Below are 27593 nucleotides of genomic sequence, written 5' to 3' on the forward strand. Positions count from 1 at the left end.
CCAAAATGGCCATGGTGATTCGATCCCTCTCTTCCCGTTTTTTTGCTCCCCGCCCCTTTTCCTCTGCTTCCTCATCTACTGAACTTACGGACAACAAGGCGGCATGGAATATGCCAATGATCAATGTTGAGGATATTTACAAGTTCTCTGCATTCCATTTCAAAGATCTCAAACATGTAAAGGTATCCGAAGTAGTGATCAATGTGGCTGATGAGGGTTCCACCGGTGTATATCTCCCTCTCTTTACTCCCCACGAGATTGATTCTTTTCAGTCTTCTAGATATAAATATATACATTATGGATGCTTTATCCTAGCTATAGAACCACTTTTTCGCATGGGTGTATGTATTACAACTCCATGAATTTGGACACCATGAGTTATTTGGATACTATCAAGTTACATCTACTTACCTCTAATTAAGCTTGTTTGATTCCATTCTTCATACATGGAGATGTGATTCAATGTGATTCTACACACTTGTACGATGCATCCTTGACATCAATTACACATACACTTGATCCTTTGTCCCAACCACACATCACAATTATGGTGACACATTGACTCATCTTCACCAAAACTGCTTGAGGAAGTTGATGACATCCTGTGTACAAAAGAGCAAACACATACACATAAATTTAATTAAAGAGACTTAATTATCAAGAGGTAGTCAACTTGTTCTTTCTTTGCCCTTCCTTTTCTTTATGCAACTTTCTCTATCCTTCCTTCTCTTTTGCACATTGGTTTAAAAAAGGACATTTTGGGTTTCTTTTATGGATAGTTGGTCGGTCAAGTGGCCTTTTTTTGTGAATCATTTTTCACAGGATCATGTGTAGAAGCACGTGTATGTCTACATCTAAGCTGCTTGCACAGAGTTTTAACGCGACTATACATGCATTTTTTCACTGGTTTATACACATGCTTCTGCTTATTGAAGTTGCATGTTTCTTTGCACTTTGAAGAAACAAATTTGCCATATGAGAGACCCAAGCATCATCTAAGATTATCTTTGGTTTGTAGCCTTCTTTAGATAACCAACTACCATGCATACTTATAACATTTTTGTATAGCATTCCTTTGTTTAGCTGCTTTGTGCTTTGTCATAAGCCTCCAATTTACACATGTTGGTACATGCTTAGCTACACATAGAGGCTCCTTCATGGATTCTTTTCTTATTTCAATGGTTTTTATTTAGAATTTTGGAACTCATTGGTCCATGGTCCCCAGAACATGAGAAGGCAGTTGGAATGTCCTCATCAATTGGATCATGAATGTATACATGCATTTCTACAAATGTATGCACACATCTACTTCATATTGATCTGTATTGATGTAGTTAAAAAACAGATGTGTGATAATTAGAATGTACCTCAAGTCTAGTTAGTCTCATAAAGTATGCACTTCATGATTCATGATGCACACAAATGCTTTTTTTTTGCAAATATCCATGGATCTAGGTTCTTCATTCGATCCATTTATGTATGGCACTTGGATGATGTAGATGCTAGCTCATTTTGGGCACCACCCTATCCCAATTGGGCTTACATAATATATGTATGCCCATCCCCCTCCCAAATTCCCTTACATAGTCACCCTACTCTTGAGTGCCCATGTCACTCCACTTCCTTTTGTGCCTACGAGTCCAGTAAGATGACAGGTGTATCCCCTCCAAACACACTTATGCACCCTGTCCTAGTCACTATCATGTCATAGATCATAGCCACCATCATGCAGTAACCCCTCACAACCACCGTCATGCCTAGTGTCACATCCACAATCATGTACACACATCCCCCAGTCGTGACTCCACCCACAATATGGAGTAGAGTAGATGTTGTAGTAGCGAGAGTGGGAGTGGAAGATGCAGCAGGTGCTTTGGTGGGGGGAGTGGTAGGGCATGTAGTGAGAGACGAGATAGAGGGAGCGGAGGGAGGAGAGGGACTAGAGGGGATAGTGAGGATGAGGAGGAGGTGAGAGAGGTAGGGGGAGAGATATACTATGATGTGACAAACAGGGGCAGGATAGTGATGGATGCAAGGGGAAAAGAGGGAATAAAATATATCCATGGGATAGTTTCAAATTTGTATAGAAATTATTTTATAAAATTCAAAGATCAAAATAGTTGATTAGTTAGGGAGGTCATTGATGATGTACATAGTCATTACCCCAATCCCCCACATGTGACAGTCTTGGATGTATGGAGAAGGACATGAATAAGGGAGATCTTAAGTAATAAAAGATCTTACCAGAAGAAACTCATGCATGATGATAAGCTAAATCAAGTTGTGGGTGGCTATCCTTCTAAGAAACCTGCCACTACACACAAACGTGAGTGGAAGGAGGCAAAGAAACGAGCAAAGGGTGGCGTAAAGAGTAGCCAACACATGGAGGCATGACAAATCCAGATGGAGACCATTAGATCTTCGCATTTCGGATTTGGAGGCATTCAATCGTGGGAGGTAGAGTTCGTAATAAGTACCTTGCCACCTTATTTGATTTACTACTTTCATTCATTCTATGATTGTTTTAATCTTACAAATTGTGTTGACTATCTTATAGTGATGGGTTATGGGGATGAAGCCCATAGCCCACAAGATTGCTTATGCTCACTGGCATAGTAGACGTGACATGTGGGCCCTCTTTAGAACCGAGGGATGTATTACGGATACATAGTTTGAGATGGCCATGAGACCGTATGATCGAAAGGTACTTGAAACCTTTAATGGAATGATTTTGCTTTATTGAATTTTGAATTATATCTATATATATTTATATATGATATCTTACTTAAACACACATAAGCTACTGCTGCTTCTATCGATGCTCATGAGTGCTAATGATCCACTCGCCACTTCTGCTACTATCATCACTGCTCTTGTTGGATGTGAATGAGAAGGTGAGCACTACTCATTGGACATGTCTACTGTTGTGAGCTCATATGATCATGGAGGGAGTATCTTGTCATCATCAGAGTCTGAGTGGTACTCGATCTTATAGTATCACCTCCGTATTGAGGATGTGGTTGTATATATATTTTTGTAACTGAAGCCATGGCCTTTTTTAGACAAACCAAATTGATTATATATATATATGTTTGCAATTGAAGCCATGGGCTACTTTGGCATATGGACTCCCTTGTATGTATGTTTTTGTAAATGAAAGCCATGGGCTTATTTCAACACCCATAAAATTTCAATAATATTGCATTTACGTCTTTCTTGAATTGTGTATTGATAATGCAACCACTTATTATAATTTGATGTTATTATTGAATCATATATTGACAATGCACAAAATGTTCTTCGTGGATGGTGTAGTGCACCCAAAATTAAAATCCAAAGAGTGCTATTGGTTGTTGGATTGTTAGAATAGCATTCACGGACCCAATAGCACTCTCTAGATTTTTAATTTGTGCTCTCTATTCACGTATATCTACGCGTAAACCTTGTATAAAAATGTATATATGTGTGCAAAACATCTGTTAGGAACGCGTGTATCGGTGCAACAAAATTGGTAAAACATGTGTATAAGCCCATGTATCAGTGCATCTGATGGGGATCATACATGTGCTTTTACACGTGCATATATGACCGCATTGATGCGTGAGCCTGCTACTTTTTTTTAATAAGTCATTGTCCACAGCTAGTAATGTGGGTATGAGCCCGATCCCTTGTAGTTAAAGAGTGCCATTCTTCACATTGTACATCACATTCTACACACAAGCCTCCCCTAGCCAACCCTTAAGCCAAGAAGCAACTATCTCCTACCCTTATTTAGTCTATTTTATTGTTTAATGATTGGTTTTGGAGATGCGTTATGTTCTTAAGGTTTACGCCATTGAGCCCTTATGCTCTTAAGGATTATGCATATGGCTCTTATGCCCTTGAAGCTTATGCATGAGGCTTATGCCATTGATCCCTGAATGCTCTTATGGATTGTGTACAAGGCATTGAAGCCCTTAAGGCCTATGCATAAGGTGCATGATGGCACTTGAGGCTTATGCATAAGAGGCTTATACATAAGGTGCATATGGGCCCCTAAGGCTCATGCCCTTAAGTCTTATGCCACATATGAGGCCTTATCCATATGAGGCTTATGCATATGGGCCCTTTATCCCTTAATGCTTATGCATATGGGTCCTTATTCCTAACTGGCTTAGGCTTCTGATCTTATGTATAAAGCCATTATGCCCTTAAACCTTGTCGAAGGCTTAAACATATGGGCCCTTAATCCCTTAAGGATTATGCATATGGTTCCTTATGCATAAGTGGCTTATGCATAAGGCCCTAATTTCCTTATGGAATGCATAAGGCTTATCCATTTTCCCTCAAGGCTTATGCATGCTACGCTAGTGTCCTTAAGGCTAATGCCCTTGGGGCCTTATGCACTTAAGGTTTATGCATATGGGCTTGCATGCCTTTAAGGATTATGCCCATAGGCCCTTACAATGTCCTTGAGGATTATAATATGAGCTTGCACTCCTATCCCTCCCCCACTCCTATCTTTGCCTCAACTCATGTCCCTCCCTCATTTTTACAAGTAGGGGATGCTTTCTGAGCATTCTCTATTTTTTTAATAGTGTCAAGGTGAGTCTATAGATACATCTATAAGTACGTATATAAGTGTAGCTATAGGCATGTCTATAAGCATGGCTATATGTGCAGATACAAGCATGGCTATAAGCACAGATATAAACTTGGCTATAAGCATGTATACTCGATTTTAGATGCAAGTTTATAGATGTTTAGATAGATGCAAATATACATGTGCCCATCACTTTCAATCACATATCACAAAATGCGGCTACATGCACCTATGGGCCCTTTTCATTGTTGTGAGGTATGTGAAAGCACTTGATAAAACTTCATATTGTAAATTTGTATTCGTTTCATATACATTGGTTGATGCATGGTGTCCCTTGTGTCTTGACACAAGGTAGCAAGGAGTAAGGCCACAAGGGTGGCTCCTCTGATGAGGATGATTGACACTATGCTACTTAATAGCCACATCCACGATATGGATGTGGCACTTTATGTTCTTGGAAGCCACATTTGGCTACACCATGTATATGCTGAATGTTTTTTGACATCATAATATATACCACCTTTTGGCATTCAACTTCTCCTCCAATCTTTTTCCATAATAGCTTTGAGATGTAAAATGTTTCCAACTTCTAATGTTTTATTTTGAGTTTTAATTATCACCAAATTACAATATATATTTTCGTTCTCTTTATTCAAGTAAAGAAAAGCACAATGTGTGGGTATAGGACTCCATTTCATACTACAAAAATGGACACATGCAACCACATAGTATGTTGTGCATATCACATGTATCAATGCAACTATATGCACATCATACCGAAATATAAACGTGACCATAGATGCAAGTCTCTTGCCCGCACACATAGATGCAAAATTACATGCACCCATCACTTTTTCAAACAGATCAAAAATCACACCTATGAGAGCACCTATATGTCCTTTCTCTTGTTGTGACTCATATGCTTGGACAACTTTGATGTGAGCATGCATACATCTTTGAACTATTAAGGATCTATGAAGTGTTTGCAATATGGCATCATGGAGAACATCTTAGGAAAAGTAGAGAGCTTGGAGGAGTCAGACTTTTGAAATACCACCTTGGACTCTTGAACTCCTTCCTATAGCTCCTTTGGACTTTTGCTCTCTCACAATAGGAGAAATAGACTCAGGGGGTTCAGTCCTTCATAAATGTGCCTATCATGTGAGTTCAACATAAGGACACATTTAATTTCATTTATTCTCAAATTTTCACGTACAAAAGGGTGCCATAAAAGTATTTTGGGGGGAAAAACCAAATCCAATAAAAAAAGGATACATTTTGCTAATGAAAAATTCACATATAAGGGGTTTTACAAATAGGCCTTGAATGCACATCATACATAGAGTTTATACACAGAGTGAATCCTCCGAAGAAATAGAGAGCTTGGAGGAGTTACATTTTACTTTAGCCTCTTGACTACTTTTTCTACCAACTATGGACTTTTGTTCTGCCACAATTAGATTAACAACTTAAGCTACTACCATTGAACTCTTAGACTATCACATGCTCTTGGACTACGAGAGTTGACCATATATCAATCCTAGTAACCTTAATTAGATTAACAACTTAAGCTACTACCATTGAACTCTTAGACTATCACATGCTCTTGGACTACGAGAGTTGACCATATATCAATCCTAGTAACCTTTTAAGGTCTGATAAATAAGATATTTCCTAAGAATGAAAAATAAACTAATGCTTTCCAAATCTACACATCAAAGCACTTAAACAAATGACCCGAGTTCTGCATGAACTGGGATGGTGGTGCACCGAAACTTTGCTGCCCAGGCTGATAACCTGATACAGTAGATCACAGCATATTAATTTTCTTTCTTTCTTGTAGTTTGTGCAAGTCTCCCGAGATACAAAGCTACAAGAACGCAACCAAATTTTGTAACATCTTACCTTGTGCCGGATCTACATTCCGGTTCTTCAGTTCTCGATATGTTTGGGCAATAGAACAACACAGACAACACCAGGCGGTGAAACAGTCGTTGCATGGCTCCTCTGGAAGGTTGTATTTCTGCCGTAACTTGGACCGATACGTCCATACATACAGGAAACCCAGACGTGTGTAGTGATGAAGAGCACAAAAGATTGCCCCACCCACAAAGCAAGCTGCATTCACGTGAAAGGTCGATCACTTACCAGCAGATTGTCAGAATGTTACCGTGCGCACTATCATTATTCAAGGGCAGGCCGCAGAAGATTGACTGATAAACGGCTATGATAATGCTTGTAATGTGTGCATAGAAAGTCACCATAACTCTCGCGCAGATTCATATGAGGTAAGCTGCCACAACTATTGTGCAACAATGAGTAAAGAGTTTCCGTGACTCACAAGTCTGTCCGGCATCCAAAACGTTTACGATACGGCCGACGGGAATACAGGGACAGCACCAGGCGCAACAGCCTGCAAGCAGGGCAGTAACACGTCAAGAGGGTTCACCAACACAGCAACAGGTAACAGCAGAAACAGAAGAGTAGGAGGCATCATGTGTAAGTGTCTTACAAGACTCGAAGTCCTCAAAGCAACCACATAAGCCAGTGGTCCAACGAGCTGGTTGGGTGTCCATGAAGAAATTGTGGTAAAATTAACGGTAGCTGGATGGAGGGTATATGGTCCGAGGGAGGAGCATTTATCTCTTTAAGGAGGACCTCTTGAATACTAGCCAGTGGTGGTGAGCCACTTGGGAGATAAAGGGGGCAAGAACGTACGTAAGGAGGAAGGAGCAGCACGAGTCTCTCTCTCTCTCTCTCTCTCTCTCTCTCTCTCTCTCTCAACCTCAAAATGTTTTGAAATTTATACACATGTTTATATAAAAATATCTCTCTCTCTCAAAAACATGAAGAAATAAACCATGATATTCTATTAAAAATAAGCTTTGAAACCAGAAAATAAATAATTAAATAAATAATAATCAAGGAGTAGTAGCATGGCCTATATTTATATATGTGTGTATATAAATACCTACCTCCCTCCCTCTCTCTCTCTCTCTCTCTCTCTCTCTCTCTCTTTCTCTCGCACAAAATGAAAAGTGTTATATACATTCTACTAGGAAAAAAAACATGATATAATATCTAAAAATACATTTTGAAATTTATCAAAGAGATTCCAACCCACCCCCCCCCCAACACACACACACACAAAGTTAGGGGAAAATCAACATAACATGATATTAATCACAAGTTCTAAAGTAAGGAAAGAAATCAAAAAATAATCACACACACACATGCACATAGAGAGAATATATAAGTACATATGTTCTAGCAACACACACACACACACACACAAACTAGGGAAAAAATAAAAGCATAATTATATATATATATATAAGATGCCTAATAAAATCTCTCTCTCTCTCTCTCTCTAGCAAAAAATGACTTTGTAAAAACATTAGATATGTTCTAGCAACACACACACATTATAAACTAGGAAAAAAAACACCATCACATGTAGAGCATGTGGGGGCCCACACGGTGGAGAGACTGGGCCTCACAGGGAGGTGCAAGGTGGAGGGGTGCACATGCATGCATGCACACACTCACACACACACATGCACGTGCACACACACACACACACTCACGATTTATGTGATAACCTTCAATGACATAATGCTTTTGTCTTTCTTCTTATTTTATTATTTATAATTTGTGAGGTGCTACATGGCAGCTAATAAGCATGGGACATGTCATGTTGCAAGCATATGTGTGCAACTGTGTGTATGTGAGAAGTGAAACTTAACAAAATCTTGAACATTTTGGCCTAGAAAGCCAAAAAAAAGGCTTTGCTGTTTGTCCCTCCTACCTGCCAACATGAGCATACTATTCTTTTTTTTTTGCTTTTGGGGCCAAAATGTCCAGGCTCTTGGTAGGTGGCATTGCACAGGCACATGCTTGCAAGACTTTGTGCCATCCGTGAAAAATTATCAATGATTTGGTCATCCTCTCATGTGATTGTTAACATTGAATGCAATTGTGTGCACTTGCATTATTATGATCATTTGTGATAGATATGTTAAACATTGAACACAAAGATTTAAACATTTTTTGCCATGCTAGAGACATTGTTGATCGTATGTGATGATATTGACATTGTATCCATTCTATCGCACGCGATGCTTTACACATTTAGATATTTTAGCATAATCATTCAACACCAATGGAGACACAAATAACATATCCCAAAGTTTTAGTATAATGGTGTCACACTATGTATAAAGATCATATAGAATTACATGTGGACATTCTCTCTTTGTGATTACTAGACATGGAATGCCATGGTATGCACTTGTATTATTCTGATTGTATGCAATATGTTAAACACTGAATGTGATAGTTAGACATGTATTTAGGATTCTATCGACATTATTGATTGTATGCGATGATGTGGACATTCTATCCATGCTATTATACGTGAAACTTTACACATTTAGACATTTTAGGATAACCATTTGGCACCAATCGAGACCAAAATGACATAGCCCAGAGTTGTATTATAATGGTGTCATAGCATGTACAAACATCCCATAGAATTACATGTGTTGTGGATGTGCAACAAAGTGGTGGCGTTGTTGCATACATACACATTCGGGATGCCATAATGCATCAACGCGTACGTGAAGCCGTCACTTTCAATTTACCATGAAAGAGGAAAAGAGGGAAGAAACATACATGATACAAATGTGAAGATTGGGAATGACTCAAAGGATATCTACAACAAAAGGTAAAGGTGTGATATTACATTCATGGAGAAGGGAGGCTCATGTACCATGGAAAGAAGTGGAAAGAATACAAGTGAGGAGAAGTGAGGGAGAGGGCATCAAAGGAAATGTGTATGGACTAAGAAGGTGGAAAGGAACATAGCTACAAGTGGAAGGTTGGTGTCAAATGAGGAGTGTGTGTGTTCATTACAAAGAAAAGAGCCTTCTTAAATAGGCAAGGTGGTTGTAACCCCCCCAATAAAATAATGCTACTTTTACAAGTTTGTCTTCTTCCAAGCCCATAGTCGGCTGCACCATGAATTGAAAGCGACAATAGTTGGGCTTCTTTTTCCCTATGCTTCAAACCATATCTTAGATGCTTTGATTTGATCCCCATTATTTTATATTTTGGATGGGTTGGCACAATGATGCTTTGCCACCTCAATCCCTTTCCCCTAATATTTTATGTACCTTGGCCCATGGGTGACTCATGAATCTTGTCCTCCCAAATTATTTATATTATTGGACCATTGACTAGCTTCCCTCTCATTAAATGTGGGTGAGGTGGAGGCATGACCCAGTCAAGATTCTCCTCCATCTCATTACCTTGATGCATATTATAATGCACACACCTTAACCTATATGCATAATTCAAAAGATGCTTGCCTACATGGAGGGTGGCACATGGAGCTCAACCATGGGGCCATGGACATGTATTATTCTATGAAACTAATGCCACACATGCATTCACACCTTTACTTATTACATTATCCCTGCCACGATCAAAAACTAGATATGTCAAACAAAGTTTACGTCATCCACCCATTGTGGTTCTAGTGGCACGCCATCTCGTCTTATGAGGTTTATGAACCTTGGATGTTGCATCAAAGATCTATATAAATCTCCACTCCCCTGAGTTTGGAAAGGAGAGAGTTCCACCCCTTTCGTCTGTTGGTATCGAGGAGAATTTGTTGTGTCTCTTAGAACACTATCCCATATTGAATCCTGCATACACTGTTCCATTTCTCTTTCCAAATCAAGTAGGAAGCCATCAGGAAAAACTTCAAAGGTCTCAATAGTAGGCATTACATCAATCAACTCCTTCGTCTCATCCTTATAGTCAAGTTCCTTGGGAACCATCAACAAGGTCAAACCATACTTGATTGCACTATTCCTCGATGTCAAGAAAGGCATCTTCTTGGAACACTTCAAGCACCATTGGTAGATTATCCTCATGCATGTTCTCAATAGGTTCCATAAAATTCATAGTATTAAGAGGAGAAGAAAGTTCACCATCATACTCGGCTATCAAGACCTCAAGCTCATTGATGTCATCTTCAAAGAACAACCCACCTAATCCTTCAAATTTTTCCTCATCAACAACATTCAAGGGAGGAGAAAAGGCACTTGAAGGGACATATGAATCTTGATCAAGAGGGAGAGGATCCTCATCATCAGGGATGTTTTTATCGAAGCTATGCTTATATATTAATATAAAATCTTGGCGAAAGTTTATCGAGATAGTTTTTTTAGTTTCACAATATTTGTATAATAGATTACACTTTTATATATTTTCTTTTGAATTTAGAAGAAAAAGTTGTAAATTATGGCGAAACTTTAAAATTTTTCTCATAAAAGTTTCAAATCTTGGCGAATTTTCAAACCTTTATTTTTATCAAGGCATACAAACTTTCGACACCAATATAAAAGTTTCGCTTCTTAACGAAACTAATAGGAAAAAATCATCCATGCTCATCATCACAGCTTCTAGGAGAAGCTACTCCATCACATCTTTCGCATTCAATTTCATCATCATTGCACCCCCCAGTCACGGTACTAGATGTCTCCACAATGTCCACCAAATCGATGCAAAGATCATCAATAACTTTCACAACATCAGAATGTGAAGGAACATCAATAGGAGTAGGGGTTATGTATGGTCGAGGATGAGGGAGAGGTTGGGAAGGAAGATGGTATGTCGAGGTAGATCTGCCATGATTTACCTTGACCTTTGGTACACATGTTAAAGAAGGAATGAAGACTTGATCTTTGGACATTCGATCAAACTTTGCCGCAATCACCTTTGCTTGCTCCATGGTCATTGGTCTCTCCCATTTCAACTTCAAGTGAAACTGATCTTCTGCTCCATCCACCATGCGACCCAGCACTAATTGAGTCATTCCAACAACGAACCCTCATTATCTACCTGCATAGCAACTAGGAAATTTAAGAACACAGCCGCTCGATCCACATATCGATGCGCCATCTGTCCATCTTCTTGCCTTACCTTTGCCACCATCATATGAACGTTCACGGGCTCCTCACCCTTGCCAAAGTACTCAATCATTGCTATAGTTCATCCTCATCATGGTCTTCAATCATATTTGCACCATTCTTTTTCTTTGCAAAACAGTCTTTTTCAAAGTGCTCGGTCTTTCCGTAGAAGTGGCATTTGATTTTGTCTTTGGAGAACTTCTTTGTTGTTGCCCCCCTTGATGTATTTCTGCTGTAGTAAGCTTCACTGTATACAAGTCCTTGCTTCTTTAGCTTCTTTTCTTCTTCCATCAGTGACCCAATAATATCTACCAATTTGGGTGTGGGTAGATTTGTGAGTGTAGTAACAATCTGACCATACTCTTCAAGTGGAAGACTTTTTAACAAGATAGCTATACTTACATCCTCTTCCATGTTAACATTAATCCCCACTAGTTGGGTAGTTAAGCTCTTCATTTTCTTGAGGTGTGTGGCAAGTGACTCTCCCTTTTCTAGTTTCAGTTCAAAGGACTGAATCAGTAAGCTTATCTTGGAACTTTTGGCTTGTGTTCCAAAGATTTTATCCAGTTCTTCCCATGCCTCTTGTGCGGTATCCACCCCATCAATATGATGGATATACTCATCACTTAGGACCAAGGCAATGATCGACAGAGCCTTTTCATCTTTAGTGATCCAATTGACTTCCCCCTCTCTTGTGGATGGCTTTTTTTCTTTGCCATTGACAATATTCCATAATCCCTTCCTCATTAATGTGAATTTGATCTTGGTTTGCCGAGTGTGAAAGGAGTCCCCTTCAAACTTATCATACTTCAGTGAATTCAATTTTAATCAGGGAAGGTCGGCAGTGTCTCGTCCCAAACAAATAAAAAAGACAGATAACAAGAGTAGGTCTTACCTTATAAAAAGGCAGTGTCTAAACTCTTTTGACAAAAAGAAAAAATTTCTAACTAGTCTTGGAATAGCACCACATATGTCCAAGGACCACATGCTCTTCCATTGTACCTACAGGCAATACATAAAAGCGTACCTGCAACACATGTTTAGCAATGATTATATCCAATGTTAGATGGCCAATTGGTTTTGTCCGCGTGCCGTTTATCGCTCTAACCATCGCATTGGTTGGAACCATGCTTCCTTCAGGCAATGTTTGCCAAGCTTCGAATGATATAAAGTTATGACTTGTGCTTGGGTCTATCAATGACTCTAAACCAAATGTGGTTTTCTCAGTGATTTTTAGGGTTAAGGGAATTCTAGCTGGTTCAATCTGTCGTTCATTGTCACGCACCGTTCTTTGACAATCACGATCAAAATGGTAGCAAGACAATAATCACGAATGAATAAGAAGGGAGATTCCAATATAAATCAAACTGATGAGTCTTTCCAATAATTTTGGAGAAGAATCACTCCATGAATGAGCTCAAACCGCTCGTCTACCCCCGAGCTTATCTCACTCTCACTCTCACTCGCATGAAGATGATCAAATCAGATGATCAAATCTTGATCAAAACTCAATCACACTCTCACTCTCACTCTCACTCTCAAAATATCTTGATCTTATCTTCTCCTTTGCACTGCCTTGATTTGCGTGCCTTCTCTTCACTTTTACACAGCCTCGATATGCGTGCCTTATCTTCTCTTTCTCACGGCCTCAATATGCGTGCCTTGTCTTCTCTCCTTCGTGCTACCTCGATTTGCGTGCGTTGGGTTGTGTTCTCCTTCTCACGATCTCATCTTCTTTTATAGCCTTTCACGACTCCTAAAAAGCGGCCCAAAAGCCTCCAAAATCAGCCAAAAGCAGCTTTTATCGAAAAGCGTGCGCTTTTGCCATGTGTGCTTTTCCCATCTTTGGTGTGCGCATATAGAATCTCGACGTCTCTTTTCTTTTTTTTTTCCTTTTTTTTTTTGAAGTATAGAAAACGGCCCTGTTCGGAGCGTCACCACACCTACCTCGTAGACTTGATGGACAAGCTCAATAGCTCATCTTGAAGATCGGACCCTCTTCTTTCCCTTTGCATTTGACCTTTCATGGCTAACTCTTCCATCTTGGCCTCCGTCTAATGCCTGCCACTCTTGACATGGAAATCTAGATGCACTTTTAGCTCAAAACCACTTTGTTAGCAACTTTTGACCTCCATACAGGAATAAAAACAAGTGAACCACAAAATTTTCACTGGTACAAAGTTTTTCTACTCTTCAAGATCTAAAACTCTCTCATACAAAGTTTCTCCAAATTATTTCTCTAACCTACTCAAATTCAAGCCGCAAAATCAAGCCGACATAATAATGGACAAAAATCAAAATTTTTCGACCAACATAAAACTTTCCCAAAACCTTCAAAACATCAAAACCATCCATTTTGAACACTAACTGAGATATATATTCCAAAATATTTCATTTACAAAATTGGAGCGTCACATTCATCATCCCATAAGTCTTCATCCTCGAGGGTGCCTTTGTATAAGGTCATCCTCTTGGATTTTTCCCTTACTTCTCTCTCTTTCGCTTCCTGGCAGGCTTGCAACTGAGCTAGTTTTTCCTCCCTTTTCCTCCTTTGATTGCTGTGGATGGTTTGAAGTGTTTGCAAGGTCAAAGGTCCATAAAAACTTTTGAGCTTACTACCGTTAATGTAACCTTCCATTACCACTCCATCAAGTGTAGCAATCCTAACTGCTCCTTGTGGCGTGATTTCCACCACTTGGTAGGGTTCCATACCTTGATGTTTCAATTTTCTCTTCATGTTTCTAGCACTGTACATGAGACACATGTCTCCTTCCTTGAGGTCCTTATTTTTAAGGTTATGCTCAAACCACGTCATCCGTCGTAGTTTTTCCACCTTCATTCCATATGCTGCGTGGAGTCGAGTCTCTTCAAGTTGCTTTAGATCCACCAATCTTTCTATTAAGTATTCCTCGGTCAGCCTTTCATGAACTGCCACCCTTAGACTTGGTACTAGGTATTCCATGGGCATGACTCCCTCTAAACCAAATGCAAGACTAAAGGGTGTACAATGTGTTGCCACTTTGTACATAGTTCGATAAGCCCATAAGGCTATTGTGAGCTTATGCTCTGAGTCACCCTGACTGGCTTCCATTGTCTTGGTCAAAATTTTGCATAATGTCTTATTCGTACTTTTAGCGTGACCATTGGCTTGAGGGTAATACATTGAAGACTTTCAAGGGATAATCATGAATTCAATCGTTAGTTTCACGATTACTTCATTTAGAAAATGTGAGCCATGGTCACTGATTAATTCCAAGGGACATGTGATATCACTTGTTCATATAAAAACTTAGCAGTTGACCTGGCATATGCCTTATGTGTGGCTTTCGCTTCCACCCATTTGGTGAAGTAATCTGTGGCAACGATAATGTACCTAGTTTGGCTGTTAATGGCAACCAGACTAATGGGACCAACAAAGTCAATTTCCCATTTCTCAAACGGTTGTGTCACTAGGTTCACGGATAGGGGCATTCTATCCCAATTTTAAGGTTTTGCTACTCTTTGGCAAGGATGAAATCTTTTGACAAATTCCACTGTATCACTAAACAAAGTGGGCCACCAAAGGCCTACTTGAAGTACCTTTCATGCAATGGTTTCGGCTGCGAAGTGTCCTCCTGCTATCCCTAAATGTGCCTCCTCTAAGATGAGAATGAACTCATCTTCTCTAACGCACCTACGCATCACTCCGTCCTTTCCCTATTTATACAGTTGTCCTGCAATAAGTTGGTAAGGAGCAGCATCCCTAATCAACTTCCTTGCTTTTGCCATGTCCAAAGGTGTATCAATGGGTAGTCCATTTGTTAGATAGTGACAAATCTCTTCCGCCCACTCTGGAATCAAATCCACTAGAAACAATGGTGCATCTAGTAGATCGTCTTCCACTCCTATTGGCTTCTCTCCGTTCGGAATTCGAGACATGTGGTCAGCAAGAACATGTGTTCTTCCCTTCCTGACTGTGACTGTGAAGCCAAACTCCATCGGAATCAACAGCCATCGTGTAATTCTTCTCGTCATACAGGGTTTGTTCACTAAGTATAGGAGTGCTTGGTTTCGACAAAAAATACAATTTTATTTGCCAATAGGTAATGCTTGAATTTCTTCACTACATATACCATTGACAACCCTCCTTGCTCTGTGGTGGTGTAGTTTCTTTTAGCTCATTCAGGTGGTGACTTGCAAAATATATAGGATGATCAAGCTTATGCTAGCCAGGCTGAGCTAGCCTGCAACCTATTGCAAAGTTGGATGCATCAATATGAACATGGAATATCAAATCCCAATTTGGTACACGTAGGATTGGTGCTGATGCTAAAGCTCGTTTCAAGGCATGATATGCCTTTTGACATTCATCTGTCCATATGAAGTCAATTAACAACCGGTACAGCGGTCGAGCTAGTTCCATGTACATATAGATGAATCGTTGATAGTACCTTGTTTGTCCAGTGAATTGCTGAACACCTTTGAAGTTTGTTGGTGGGGGTAATTCCAGGATCAGTTTGATCTTGTTAAAGTCTATGGAGATCCCATTTTTGGACACCACATGACCTAGGATAACACCATGTCTGACCCAAAATTGGCATTTCAGTGGGTTAAGTGAAATCCTCTATAATCTCCATTGATCAAAGACCATTCATAGATATTTTAGGTGTTCCAGCCATCGAGAGTATATGCATAGATCGTCCAAAAAGATTTCTAGCCAAACACGCAAGTACTCTTTGAAAGCCATACTCATGAGTCTTTGAAACATTGCTGGGGCATTAGTTTATAAGCCAAATGGCATCTTTCGATATGCAAACACCCCAAGTTATGGCAAAGGCCGTCTTGTGTTGATCCTTGGGATCAATGGACACTTGGTTGTATCCAAAGAATCCATCCAAAAAAATGTATGCTTCATGACCTGCCACTCTTTCGAGCACATGTTCAGTGAATGGCAAGGGATAATGATCCCTAACTGTGGCTGCATTGACCTTCTTGAGGTCAACACACACTTGTATTTTACCATTCTTCTTTGTTACGATTACAATGGGCGATACTAATTCCATATGCTCGATTTCATATATGAATCCCACATCAAGAAGTTTATCAATCTCTTCTCTAACTATCGTCTCATATTTGGGATTCATATCATAAGGTCGTTGTTGCACTAGCTTTGCATCATGTCGTATGGGAATTGTGTGTTGCACCACTTCTGGCGGCACACCCTTCATGTCCTCATAAGACCATGCAAAACAATCCTTGTATTCCTTAAGCAAAGCAATTAAATCACCTTCCTCCTCCTTGGTGAGGTCTATTGACACAAAGACTGGTTTAGGGGTCTCTCTAAGCCCAGCCAAATTGACTTCTTTAACTTTTGCTGGTCCTTCATAGACTCCATCATCATATATGTGTACGCTATCTATTTAGCTTTCTCAAAAAATATGTCTTGGTCTTGTATGAAATAAGATTTGAAATGTACCTAGACATCCTTGTGATCTTCCTCTTCCAGTGATTTGTCCGAAGCTCGATCAAGTAGGGATGGTCAAGACTTCTTGTTAGATAATGTCATTCTCTTCATTGCTGGTTCAGGTTGTGGTTCAGGTTGTTTTCTTGGTGAGGTTTTGATGAATTCCTTGGTTTTCTAGAGTTCAGAATTCTTTTCTCACCCCTATCTTCCTTCCGTTCTCGTGCTTTTGAAGATGGTTCTTCTATCTTCAAGGATCCTACTGGAATTAGGATCTCTTCCATCCTCCTACCCCAATCATCTGTGAATTCATGATCAGCCGTGGTTGCTTAGACATATCGAAAACATTGAAGGTCAGATTGTATGCCACCTCGTCATCACTCATATTGTTCCTAGTGTAGGAATGAGTTGGTAATATATTTCGTCACTTAACATGCCGAAGATTCGGCCTGATTGGTAATGCACTACTAAGCTTCTTGCCGTGTTTGATGAGATTGATCATGCGAAGTGGGACTACTGTATCCTCTGAGCTGCTCTCATCCTTAACCATGTGAGTTCCTCTTTTTTCAGGTTTATCAATGGTTGCAAGCAAATGCATCTAGTTGTGCGAGGACTCTGGTTCAGGTAGAGGCGCATACCATGTTTCATCTTCATCATCCCCCATTCTCCTCTCATTTGCAACTTCGAACTAATTGATGGTGGTTGTCCTAGCTATCGTTTTTGACTCGGCAGCAAACAACTTACCACCTAGTGGATGAGATTTCCACGTTGTGAGGTCCACTTGTCACCGAAGTATCCTTCCTGAGATAGAGTGTGCTAGATGACCAATCATGCACTACTCCTGCTGATCTCAAGAACGGTCTTCTTGGGATGATGTCATAAGAGTTAATTGGGTTCTTAAAATCCATGACTACAAACCATATGTGGTAGATGATGCCAAAGGTTGACCCTTAAATCCTACACCACACCCATTGGCCTTGTAGTGGTTCCATCAGCCAACTTGACTATCAACGAAGTCCTCTCCATGAGCAGGCTTTCCCATTTTTCCCAACATTGCTTTGTCATGATTCTCACTCTGACACCACCATCTAGGATAGCTTCCACTTTCCTATGATGGTAAGATATCAGAATGACCGCATTAGAGTCATCACTCTTAAAATATTGGCCTAACTTGTTGATAGGCACTACCAGTGTGTCATCTTCTAAGTTCAACTCTTCCTTTGTCCATTTGTCCTCATGAGCTTCTGTCATTGAGTCGAGGTCTCCATCCATCCAATCTAATAAGTCGTGCCATAGTGTCAGGTTTCCCCTAAGTAATGAAGCAATAGGCATCTTAACTTCCATGGATAAGAATGCAACAAATCCTGCAACATCTCTTGGTCCATCTGGCACTGTGATGCCATCAGACTGTCTCTCTATGTTATCATGAAGGTTGTTGAGACCCTCATGTCTTACATACGATCCATAAGCAGTGGATTATCATTCGACATGCGATCATCATTCATTTCTGCTATGATCCATGGTACTTTAACTGGTGCTCTATGTGTTGGGTATTTTTGATGTTGCGAGAACTCAATGTCCACCGATGCTCTGGTTTCGACCTATGTTGCTTAACATTCCTCCACTAGATCCTTGGCCTTTACCAAATTCTCATTTTTCTGAATCGGATTAGGATACTTGTGAAATCCACTCGATGTATTTGGTCTTGGCTCTTCTATCTTTCCTACCCTTAGACCCTCGTCTCCTTTACCTCCTTGACTGGATTTCATCTTTGAACTCCCTATGGTCTCTAAGGTTGCTACAGTGGCCGTGTCCTCATCGGAACCACTTTGCACTATCACCTTATCCTTCCCCTTGCCCACTTTGATCGCTTGCTTTTTAGGTGGGTTATTCTGGCGTTTTGGATTCTATGATGTAAGAAGAAGAAGAAGAAACTTTGATGCCATTGATGGCAAGAAGAGGTCGTAAAACTAGGAGTGATGAGAAAGAATAGAAGCATAAGAATAAGAAAAATTCATCAAGAAGGAAGATAGGGCAATCTGATTTTCCTCTTGGTCTAGGAACTCTTACTTATGATTTGCTGACAGACCTTAGGGAGAAAACTACACAAATCACATTTGGGCAACTTCTGGCACTCTCTCCAAAACTTAGAAAGGAATGGGTAAGTTGGCTAGCACTAGAGAGTCTGCGAAAAAGAAGAAAAAGGATAATGGGACACCTATGCCACAAAAGGTAGACATAGATGTGGGAGATGATGTACCTGTTATTGATGTTATCATTGATGGTCATACAATCTCTAATGCATACATTGATGGAGGTGCATCTATTAATGTGATGAGTGAAAAGACAATGAAGGATGCTGATTTGAAGTTATCTTCCCTTTAACTCTCCTTATCGCATTAAATTGGCTGACCATACTAGGGTGAAAACAGTAGGGATTGTCAAATATTTGCTAGTGGATGTGTGTGGTATCTCTATATCTACAACATTTCAGGTTACTCCTGTAAAGCCAGATGCTAGGGCTTACCCATTGATCTTGGGAAGGCCTTCGCTTCGTCATGTGAAGGTAGTTCAGAGGTGGGAGACAGGTGATCTTATTCTCCAAGGAGAAAATAAGAAGGTCTGCTACAACATCAAGAGTCGCCACAAGAAGGTGGTGAGAGATGAAACTTCAACTTTCGAAAGCTCAGAGTCAAAGTCATTCGATCAAGAGACAAGCAGCACCTCCAAGAAGTATGTCTCATAAGGAGAGGTGGAAGGAGTGGTGTTTGGTCTTTCCTTTGGTGTTGATTGGGGAGACACTGAAGGAAATGGAGAATTTGGAGGAGAAGCACCTTCCACCATGTTTAAGGAAGAAAAGGTGAATCACGTTTGTCTTCGCCAACAAAATGAGCTTCTTCTTGATGAATCCATAACAGGCACTCAAAGGGAGGACTACCTAAAAATTCTTGATGGGTTTCCTAATTTGTTTGCAAATAGTTACTCACAGGTGCACTAAGTTACTTTAGTGGAGCACAAAATTGACTTGAAGCCCCAAAGCAAGCCAGTGGTGCAACGATTGAGACGGTTGGGAGTGGTACAAGTAGATGTGCTCAAGAAGCAAGTAACTAACTTGCTCCAAGCTAGGTTTATTTTTCTAGTAGAAAATTTGGAATGGATTTCTCCTATGGTAGTTACTCCTAAGAAAGGAAAAAAGTGGCATGTATGTGTCAACTTCCGCCCTCTAAATGTATGTACAAAGAGAGACTATTTTCCTCTACTATTTTAACATGAGATCTTGGATCAAGTTGTAGGTCATGAAATGTATTCGATGTGCGATGGATACCCTAGATACTTCCAAATTCGGATTTGTGAGGAAGATCAAAGGAAGACCTCATTTGTTTCCCCTTGGGGGATTTTTGCCTATAGAGTGATATCATTTGGTTTGACTAATGCACCAAAAACTTTCCAACACTTCATAAGTTAGTTATTTGCACCCTACTTCAAGTTGGGAAAGTTCATAAGAGTCTTCTTGGATGTTTTTTGCATTTATTCAAGCCATGTGAATCACTTAGAAAAGTTGAGGATTGCATTAAAAAGTATCGATGACGTAAAAGATTGCCTTAATCCTACAAAATGCGGCTTAGCAAGGAAGAAGGTGTCTCTTTTAGGACACATTATCTCAAAAGAAGGCATAGAAATGGACCCTGAAAAGATAAATGCAATCTTGGCCCTTTCACCACCTAGCAATGTAAGGGAGGTGAGGGGAGTTTGGGTAAAACAAAGTATTATCAACACTTTATTGACATGTTCTCTGAAAAGATGCCTCCTATTAATTTGTTGACAAAGAAAAACATGTCTTTCAAATGGGGACAAGAGCAATACTTCAAAAGTGTGAGAAAGGATGCATGAAACCAGTTTACTATGCAAGCCGGCAGCTCACAGATGCTGAGGAAAGGTATGGTGAAATGGAGAAAGGAGGTTTATCTTTGGTCTTTGCAGTGAAGAAGTTTAGGTCATACTTGCTACCTCGTCCTTTTTTCTTCCTTACATCTAACCCTGCTTTACAATTTTTGGTTTGCAAACCCAATCCTGCTAGAAAGTTTGCTAAGTGGATCTGTGAGCTTCAGGAGTTCTCTTTCACTTTTATTACAGAAAGCACCACTAGAGCTTCTCTTGTAGATTTACTTACAAGTAAGGAGGAAGAAGAAGAAATAAATGTGAAAGAAGAAATTACGTGAGGAGTTGGAGACACCACCTACTTTCAAATTGCATTTTGATGGAGCCTTTAGCCCTTCTACCAAATGTGGGGCTGGGGGCATAATCCTATTTGACCCAGAAGGAAAAGAGTTATGGACCAGAGGTAGGCAATTTCCCAAGGCAATATCAAATAATGTGGCAGAGTATAATGCATTGATTTGTGGATTAGAAGATTGCCTGAAGGAAGGAGTGAAAGAGGTAAGAGGTTAAAGGGGATTCTCAATTGGTCATCATGCAAATGAATGGAGTATATAAGAAACAAAGTCCTAATCTACAAGATCTTTATAAAAGAGCAATGGTGTGTGCATGTTCAAAGAAAGAAAAATCAAAAGGTTGATGATTTGGCTACTAAAGCTTTGGCTTCTTTCAGAGAATCTACTCTTGCATTGATAGATACTGGTTGGCCAGAGCTCCAAGATGTTCAATACTACCTAGAAGAAGGGCATTTTCCTCATGGATTGAGCCCTCAACAAAAGCAAAGGCTCACAATAAAGGCTTATCCTTATACAATTCTTGGGGATGTTCTATACAAGCAAGGTAAAGATAAGGTCCTCAGGAGGGTACTAGTGAGCTTGGAAGAATCTAAAAGGACTATGGAGCTATGTTATGAATGTTGAGGTCACTTTGCTTCAGCTAGCACTACTCAAAAGATCCTCAACACTGGGTATTGTTGGCCTCGACTCAACAAATATGTCCATGAATGGTGTCAAAGTTGTGAGGTATGCCATGCATATGGATGCCAGCAATTGGTTCTTGGACCCTTAAATCCCATTCCTGCATATGGTCCATTTGAGAGGTGGGGATTGGATTTTGTTAGCCCACTTTCTCATTCCTCACATTAAAAGTATTACACATTGGTTGCTATGGATTATGCAACTAGATGGGAAGAAGCAAAATCGACTGTCAACAACAAAGCAACAACAGTGGCATCATTTCTCAAGGAGTTTATATGTGCCCGATTTGGATGCCCTTTGGAAATCCTTACAGATGGGGGGAGGTCTTTTAGGAATGACGATTAAATCTTTGGTGCATAAATTGAAAATAAATCATGTCATGTCAACTCCTTATTATCCCCAATGCAATGGTCTAGTGGAAAAGACTAATGGTTTGCTTTGTGGATCATTGTCTAAGCTAGTAGACACCAACAAAAGAAAGTGGGATGTACATGTATCAGAGGTTCTATGGGCTTATAGAACCACTCATAAATTCTCCCTTGGTTTCACACCTTTTCAGCTAGTTTATGGAGTGGAGGCTATCTTGCCAATAGAATTGGAAATCGCAAGCCTTCGCATGTCTTTTTCTCGGATGTGCAACAAAGAAGAAACACATGCTCAATGCCTCATACAATTGGAGAACCTGGATGAGAAGCATTTTCAAGCCCTCCAACAGTTGGAGGCTACACAACAATACCGCAAAGCAAGGTATGATGCTCTTATCAAGAAGAAGAAGAAGCCACAACTCAAAGAAGGAAGCTTGGTCATGACGTATGATGGTCGTGTGGAGAAGCGACTGGATAAGAAACCACTCCGACATTGGGAAGGTCCATTCAAGGTGAAGAAAAAGTTCAAAAACAATACTGATTTGTTGGAGGATGCAAATGGCCAAGAAGTTCTAGACGTGCTAATGAGTACCGTTTGAAAGTCTTTTCCCTGGATTCCATGGTCAGCAGACCCCCATGCCATGCATGGTGATCTGTTGAGGGGGAAAGATGTGACACCAAAAAATGATATTTTCTTTTGAAACTTCTGGGAGGGTGTGTGGGGCCCACAAGGTGACAAAAGCCAACCACGAAGACAAAAGAATCAAGAAGTGTGATGAAGAAGTTGGTAGTGGAAGATGGTTTTTAGTGGTTATTCTCGCTACGGCTTGTCAATCGCTCGATGTTGACTACTTTATTCATGTATGTTTATTAATGTGGGCTTGGTACTAATTATAATAATTAGTGGGATGATTGAAAATATGAGTACTAGTGGAGTGCATCATTGTAAATACCATGGGTATAAATTATAAATATTATGGTATAGGGATAGAGTGGTTTGGACGTGAAATATTATTTGGATTGTATTTGGGAAATAGAAATGAGTCATATATTTAGAGTGGGCCAAAAGCCTATATGGACTCAATAATGTACTAAAATAATAGAGCGAGCACATGGAGAGCATGTGGAGGGCATGTGGAAGAGTGTGGAAGAGTGTGGGATCAATAGGAATCCTTCTAGAATTCCTAGGTGGAATATGGAGGATGTTGACATGTGGAAAGAGAGAGGGACCCTTGGGATCCATGTGGGAGGAACTCTTGAGTTTTCCACTTTAGAGGATAAAGAAGCATCTTTTGATGGGACACTTGTACAAATGTGCCTAAAAGGACAATTGATGGTGACCCGTACCCTTATGTCACATGGTGGTAAAAGAATCTACTGACAAAAAATGTAAATGGTAAAAGAGGGTGAGAATTGCACTATAAAAGAAGCCCCTCCCATCCCTCTCGAGCATCTCATTTTCTCATTGTAGCCTCGCCGTTGCCTTGTATCTAGCCCCTTCTATGCCTCTCCTTCACCTTTGTCACAAATCGTATGGTGGGGGGACTTGCTCAAGCTGCAGCATCAAACACACACATTACACACAAGGAGAAGCTCACTCAAGAATATACAAAGAGAGATGGAGGCCAAAACGTTTTCTTGCTGGTTTTTTCTTCTTCTTCCTTACACTTTACAATGTACACAAAATATAGATAAGATACAACATAAAGGAAAGTGGCCTACTAAGTTAAACAGTGCATAACTGACTATACTAGTCGGCTGGTGCTATAACTATGCTAGCTGTAGATAGGTGTAACAAACCAAATATGATAAGTGATGAGTTAGTGGTCATGTGAGAGTCATGATGACCACTGACGTGGCAAGTGTAGATGTCCGGATCCATCTAACCAAGCTGTCCACCATCAATGTCCGCACGTGTTGAGCTTGCCATGTCAATACTCCACCTCAAGCTCAATTGCATCTCTACAACTCCAAGTAAGCTTGAAAACACCTGAAGCTTCTCTGCACCCAATGCCTGTGTGAAGATGTCAACTATCTGTTTATGTGTGCTGACATAAGCCAAGTCAATCTTACCTGCTAATACCTTTTCTCTCACAAAGTGGTAGTGCACCTCAATATGCTTTGTCCTAGCATGAAACATAGGGTTCCTAGCCAACTGTATGCTGCTCATGTTGTTACAATAAATGACAACTGGACCATCTACCCACACATCCAAATCACATAATAACTTTTGCATCCATACCACCTCACATGCTGCCATAGCTGCACCTCTATACTCAGCCTCTGTACTCGATAAAGCAACTGTAGGTTGCTTTTTGCTACTCCATGTAACTGCTGCACTATTAAGGGAAAACATGAATCCGTTGACGGTAGATCTTCTATCGTACATACTACCAGCCCAATCTGCATCTGTGTATCCAAGTACTTGTATCTCCTTACCTACCTCATAAAAAGTCCATAATGCAAAGTGGACTTCACATACCTCAATATGCATCTAACTACATCCAAATTAGGCTTTCTAGGGATTTGCATAAACTGACTAACAAGGCCAACAACATAGCTCAAGTCTGGCCTTCTTATAGTCATGTAAATCAAACTCCCTATTATCCTCCTAAACATAGTAGGGTCTTCTATCTCATCTCCAATATCAGCACTCAACTTCACATTTTGCTCCAACAGCATTGAAAGAGGCTTACATGCTGTCATACCATACTTGGATAACATATCTAAGCCATACTGCTTTTGGGATAGCCATATACCATCATCACATCTGATCACTTCAATACCAAGGAAGTATCTCAGCTCACCCAAATCCTTCATCTCAAACTTCATCTTCAAAAGGCCTTTAACTTCAGCAATCCCACTGTCACTATCACCTGTAATAATCAGATCATCCACAAAGATGACTATGATGACCAAACCTGCATCTTTCTCTATTTAAAATCCTAAAAATGATAAGGACGATATACTTTTAGATGAATTCAAGGATGATCCATCACCAAAGGAGAAATTGTTTGATTTGTTGAGTAGGGCAGGGAAAGAAGATTACGTTGACAATGTGTATCCTATGTTCGACGTGCCCTTTGTTCTGAAGGAAATGTTAATATCTCTTGTTTTGACCACACTTCAAGAAGAGTGGGAGAAGTGTCATGGTATGAAAAGTGTTAAATCCTTATAGGGTTACACTTGCCAAAATTTATTACCTTATAGAGGAGAAATGCCATAAGATGACGACTCAAGTCCAAAAAGATGAAGAGTGATCACTCTGACAATATACATATGAAGACTTGTTTCTATTTGTAATATCATATATTCTGGAATCATTACAAGTTATTTCCAAAATTTTTCTTCCGGCCTTTGTGTAGATCTCTACATGCCATGTTGGTCCTATGCCAGCTCTCCATTTTAAGGATGACCTTGCTTTAGCTTCATTTCTAACTGCCTTTGCTATTTTGCTTATCTGAGCTTTTTCCATAGATAATTTTCTTTCAAAAGTATACCTATAAAACCAATTAAACATTTCTACAAGATTATTTGAGCAAGTCTTACCTCCTTCATATCTAGTATTTTTGAAGTATACTCCTCTGGTTCGATAATGCGACTTTTCCATTCCTTGTGTACTCCACATGTCAAGGGAACCATATTCATTCATAAAATATGTAGCATGGGCATATAATATATGTTGCCAAAGCAATGAGAAAGTCATGACATAATTAAGATTGTTAAAAAGTGACTCCTTAAAAAGATGAAGAAATTATACCATGTAATGTATAATGTTGGTTTCACCCCATGCGTCCACCATGGCCTTTGTAAAATCTTGAAGCACATTTTTAAAACTATTGCGCTTTTCTGAGGTTGTCCTTGATTTGCTCGTCAATTTCACCATTTTATTGAATGAAGACCAAACTTTTTCATGAGTTACCACAAGACTTGGTTCAATGCAGTCAAAAGTTGTACAGTTACATAAATCCTTCCAGAGTTTCCAAGGCTTTGCAGAGTTCTTTGTTTTTTCAGGTCTCTCCAAAAAATGTTTTGCTTTAGCACCACTCATAGATACTTTTTGTGCAATTTCATGACTCATATTAGACGCTTTCTTATCAGTAACAATCCATACATTACCACCATGGCAGTCAATTGAGTTAAAATAGAAGTAGTTGATCTTCTTTTTCTTCTTATCATCTGAAGAAGATGGGTTACTAGAATCCTTATCCTTACCGTTCTTAATTCCAATTGAGAAAGCTAAATCTTCTCCGTTCCTTGTATTTTGATGCATCTCTTTCTCTAGAATCATAGCACTGAAATCCTCGAAGTTGAGAGGTGGATTTATGTTGTGTGTGTTCAGCACTGTAAGAAGGCCGTCATACTTATACAAGAGAATCTATACGCACCTTCATGCTAGATCCTCGCTTGTGATGGAGATGCCAATCGCAGTCATCTAGTCGTGCAAGCTTTTCACCCTTGTCATGAATTTTTCCAAGTTTTCAAACTCCTGTAGTCACTCGTTTGCAAGTTGATTCTCTACATTCTGGATCCGCATCTAATTCATGGTCTTGTACTAGTTTTTCAAGACCATTCATGCCTTCTCTGCTATGGTGACATGTTCACTTAATGCCATGACCAAATCACTCATGCTGCAGATAATAGAACATAGTGCACCTACATCTCTTCTTGTCCATACTAGAATCTCCTCTGCAATCGGCACTATCTGTTGCCCTGCATTGGCTAGGTCTGGTCTCGCAACCATCTGTCCTAGTAGCTATATGCCAAAGCTCGTATGCACTCAGGATTGCCTTCATTTTGAACTTCCAGAGTGGAAAGTTTGAGCCGTCCAACTTTTTGCTTTCATCGAATGATAGGATATGCAGTCTTGTGGGCTAAGCTAGCTCTTACAATCTGCTCGCAAACAAAAACACACTACCAAATCTTCTTGCTAGAGCCCAAGCTCTGATACCATGTAAGAAAACAATAAATATATGTCCTCAATAGATAGCAGGATATTGTATGCAAGAGAGACAAACTAATAGTATGTAGAATCAAAAAAATGATTATTGTAATCTCAATACAATAGATGGCGGTGCCTCCCAACCATACACTCCTATTGCGAGAGCTTCGGATGGTGTGTTAGAAATAGTGAAGGACGAAGGACGTATGCTAAAGGCTCAGGGCTTGTATAGCTTGTGTTGTACCTGGGCTTTCATGGGCTCGCTCTTATATAGCCACCATAGCATGGTCGGTTATGTTTAGTTAGGTGCCCCATCCAGTCAGCCCAAAACAATCGCCTAGAGGTCAGTCATGAACTAGGCCCCCGACCACTCG

The 27593-nt window shown here is 39.9% G+C and overlaps 1 protein-coding gene and 1 pseudogene across 1 annotated transcript; one reads left to right on the forward strand and one right to left on the reverse strand.

Moving 5' to 3' along the window:
• The first annotated feature begins 2025 nt into the window (after positions 1–2025).
• On the forward strand, positions 2026–2995 carry LOC147879326 (uncharacterized; annotated as a pseudogene).
• Positions 2996–6290: 3295 nt separating this feature from the next.
• On the reverse strand, positions 6291–7160 carry LOC147879327 (cell number regulator 4-like). The gene is made up of 4 exons (XM_087372229.1): positions 7095–7160; positions 6924–6995; positions 6488–6700; positions 6291–6379 (listed from the first exon to the last, which is right to left on the reverse strand). The coding sequence occupies exons 1-4, from the start codon at positions 7156–7158 to the stop codon at positions 6291–6293; spliced, it is 438 nt and encodes a 145-aa protein (XP_087228355.1). The 5' UTR covers positions 7159–7160.
• Between the last annotated feature and the right edge of the window lie 20433 nt (positions 7161–27593).

Source organism: Dipteris shenzhenensis, unplaced genomic scaffold, assembly GCF_047967505.1.
Source record: "Dipteris shenzhenensis isolate YYH24624 ecotype China unplaced genomic scaffold, Dip_SZ_1.0 scaf0046, whole genome shotgun sequence".
Taxonomy (NCBI): Eukaryota; Viridiplantae; Streptophyta; class Polypodiopsida; order Gleicheniales; family Dipteridaceae; genus Dipteris; species Dipteris shenzhenensis.

Coding starts and splice junctions, on each gene's coding strand:
- LOC147879327 (XM_087372229.1), bottom strand. CDS start 7,158: ATGGACACCCAACCAGCTCGTTGGACCACTGGCTTATGTGGTTGCTTT. Junction 6,996..7,094: donor CTTTGAGGACTTCGAGTCTT/GTAAGACACTTA, acceptor CCCTGCTTGCAG/GCTGTTGCGCCTGGTGCTGT. Junction 6,701..6,923: donor TTTGGATGCCGGACAGACTT/GTGAGTCACGGA, acceptor ACGTGAATGCAG/CTTGCTTTGTGGGTGGGGCA.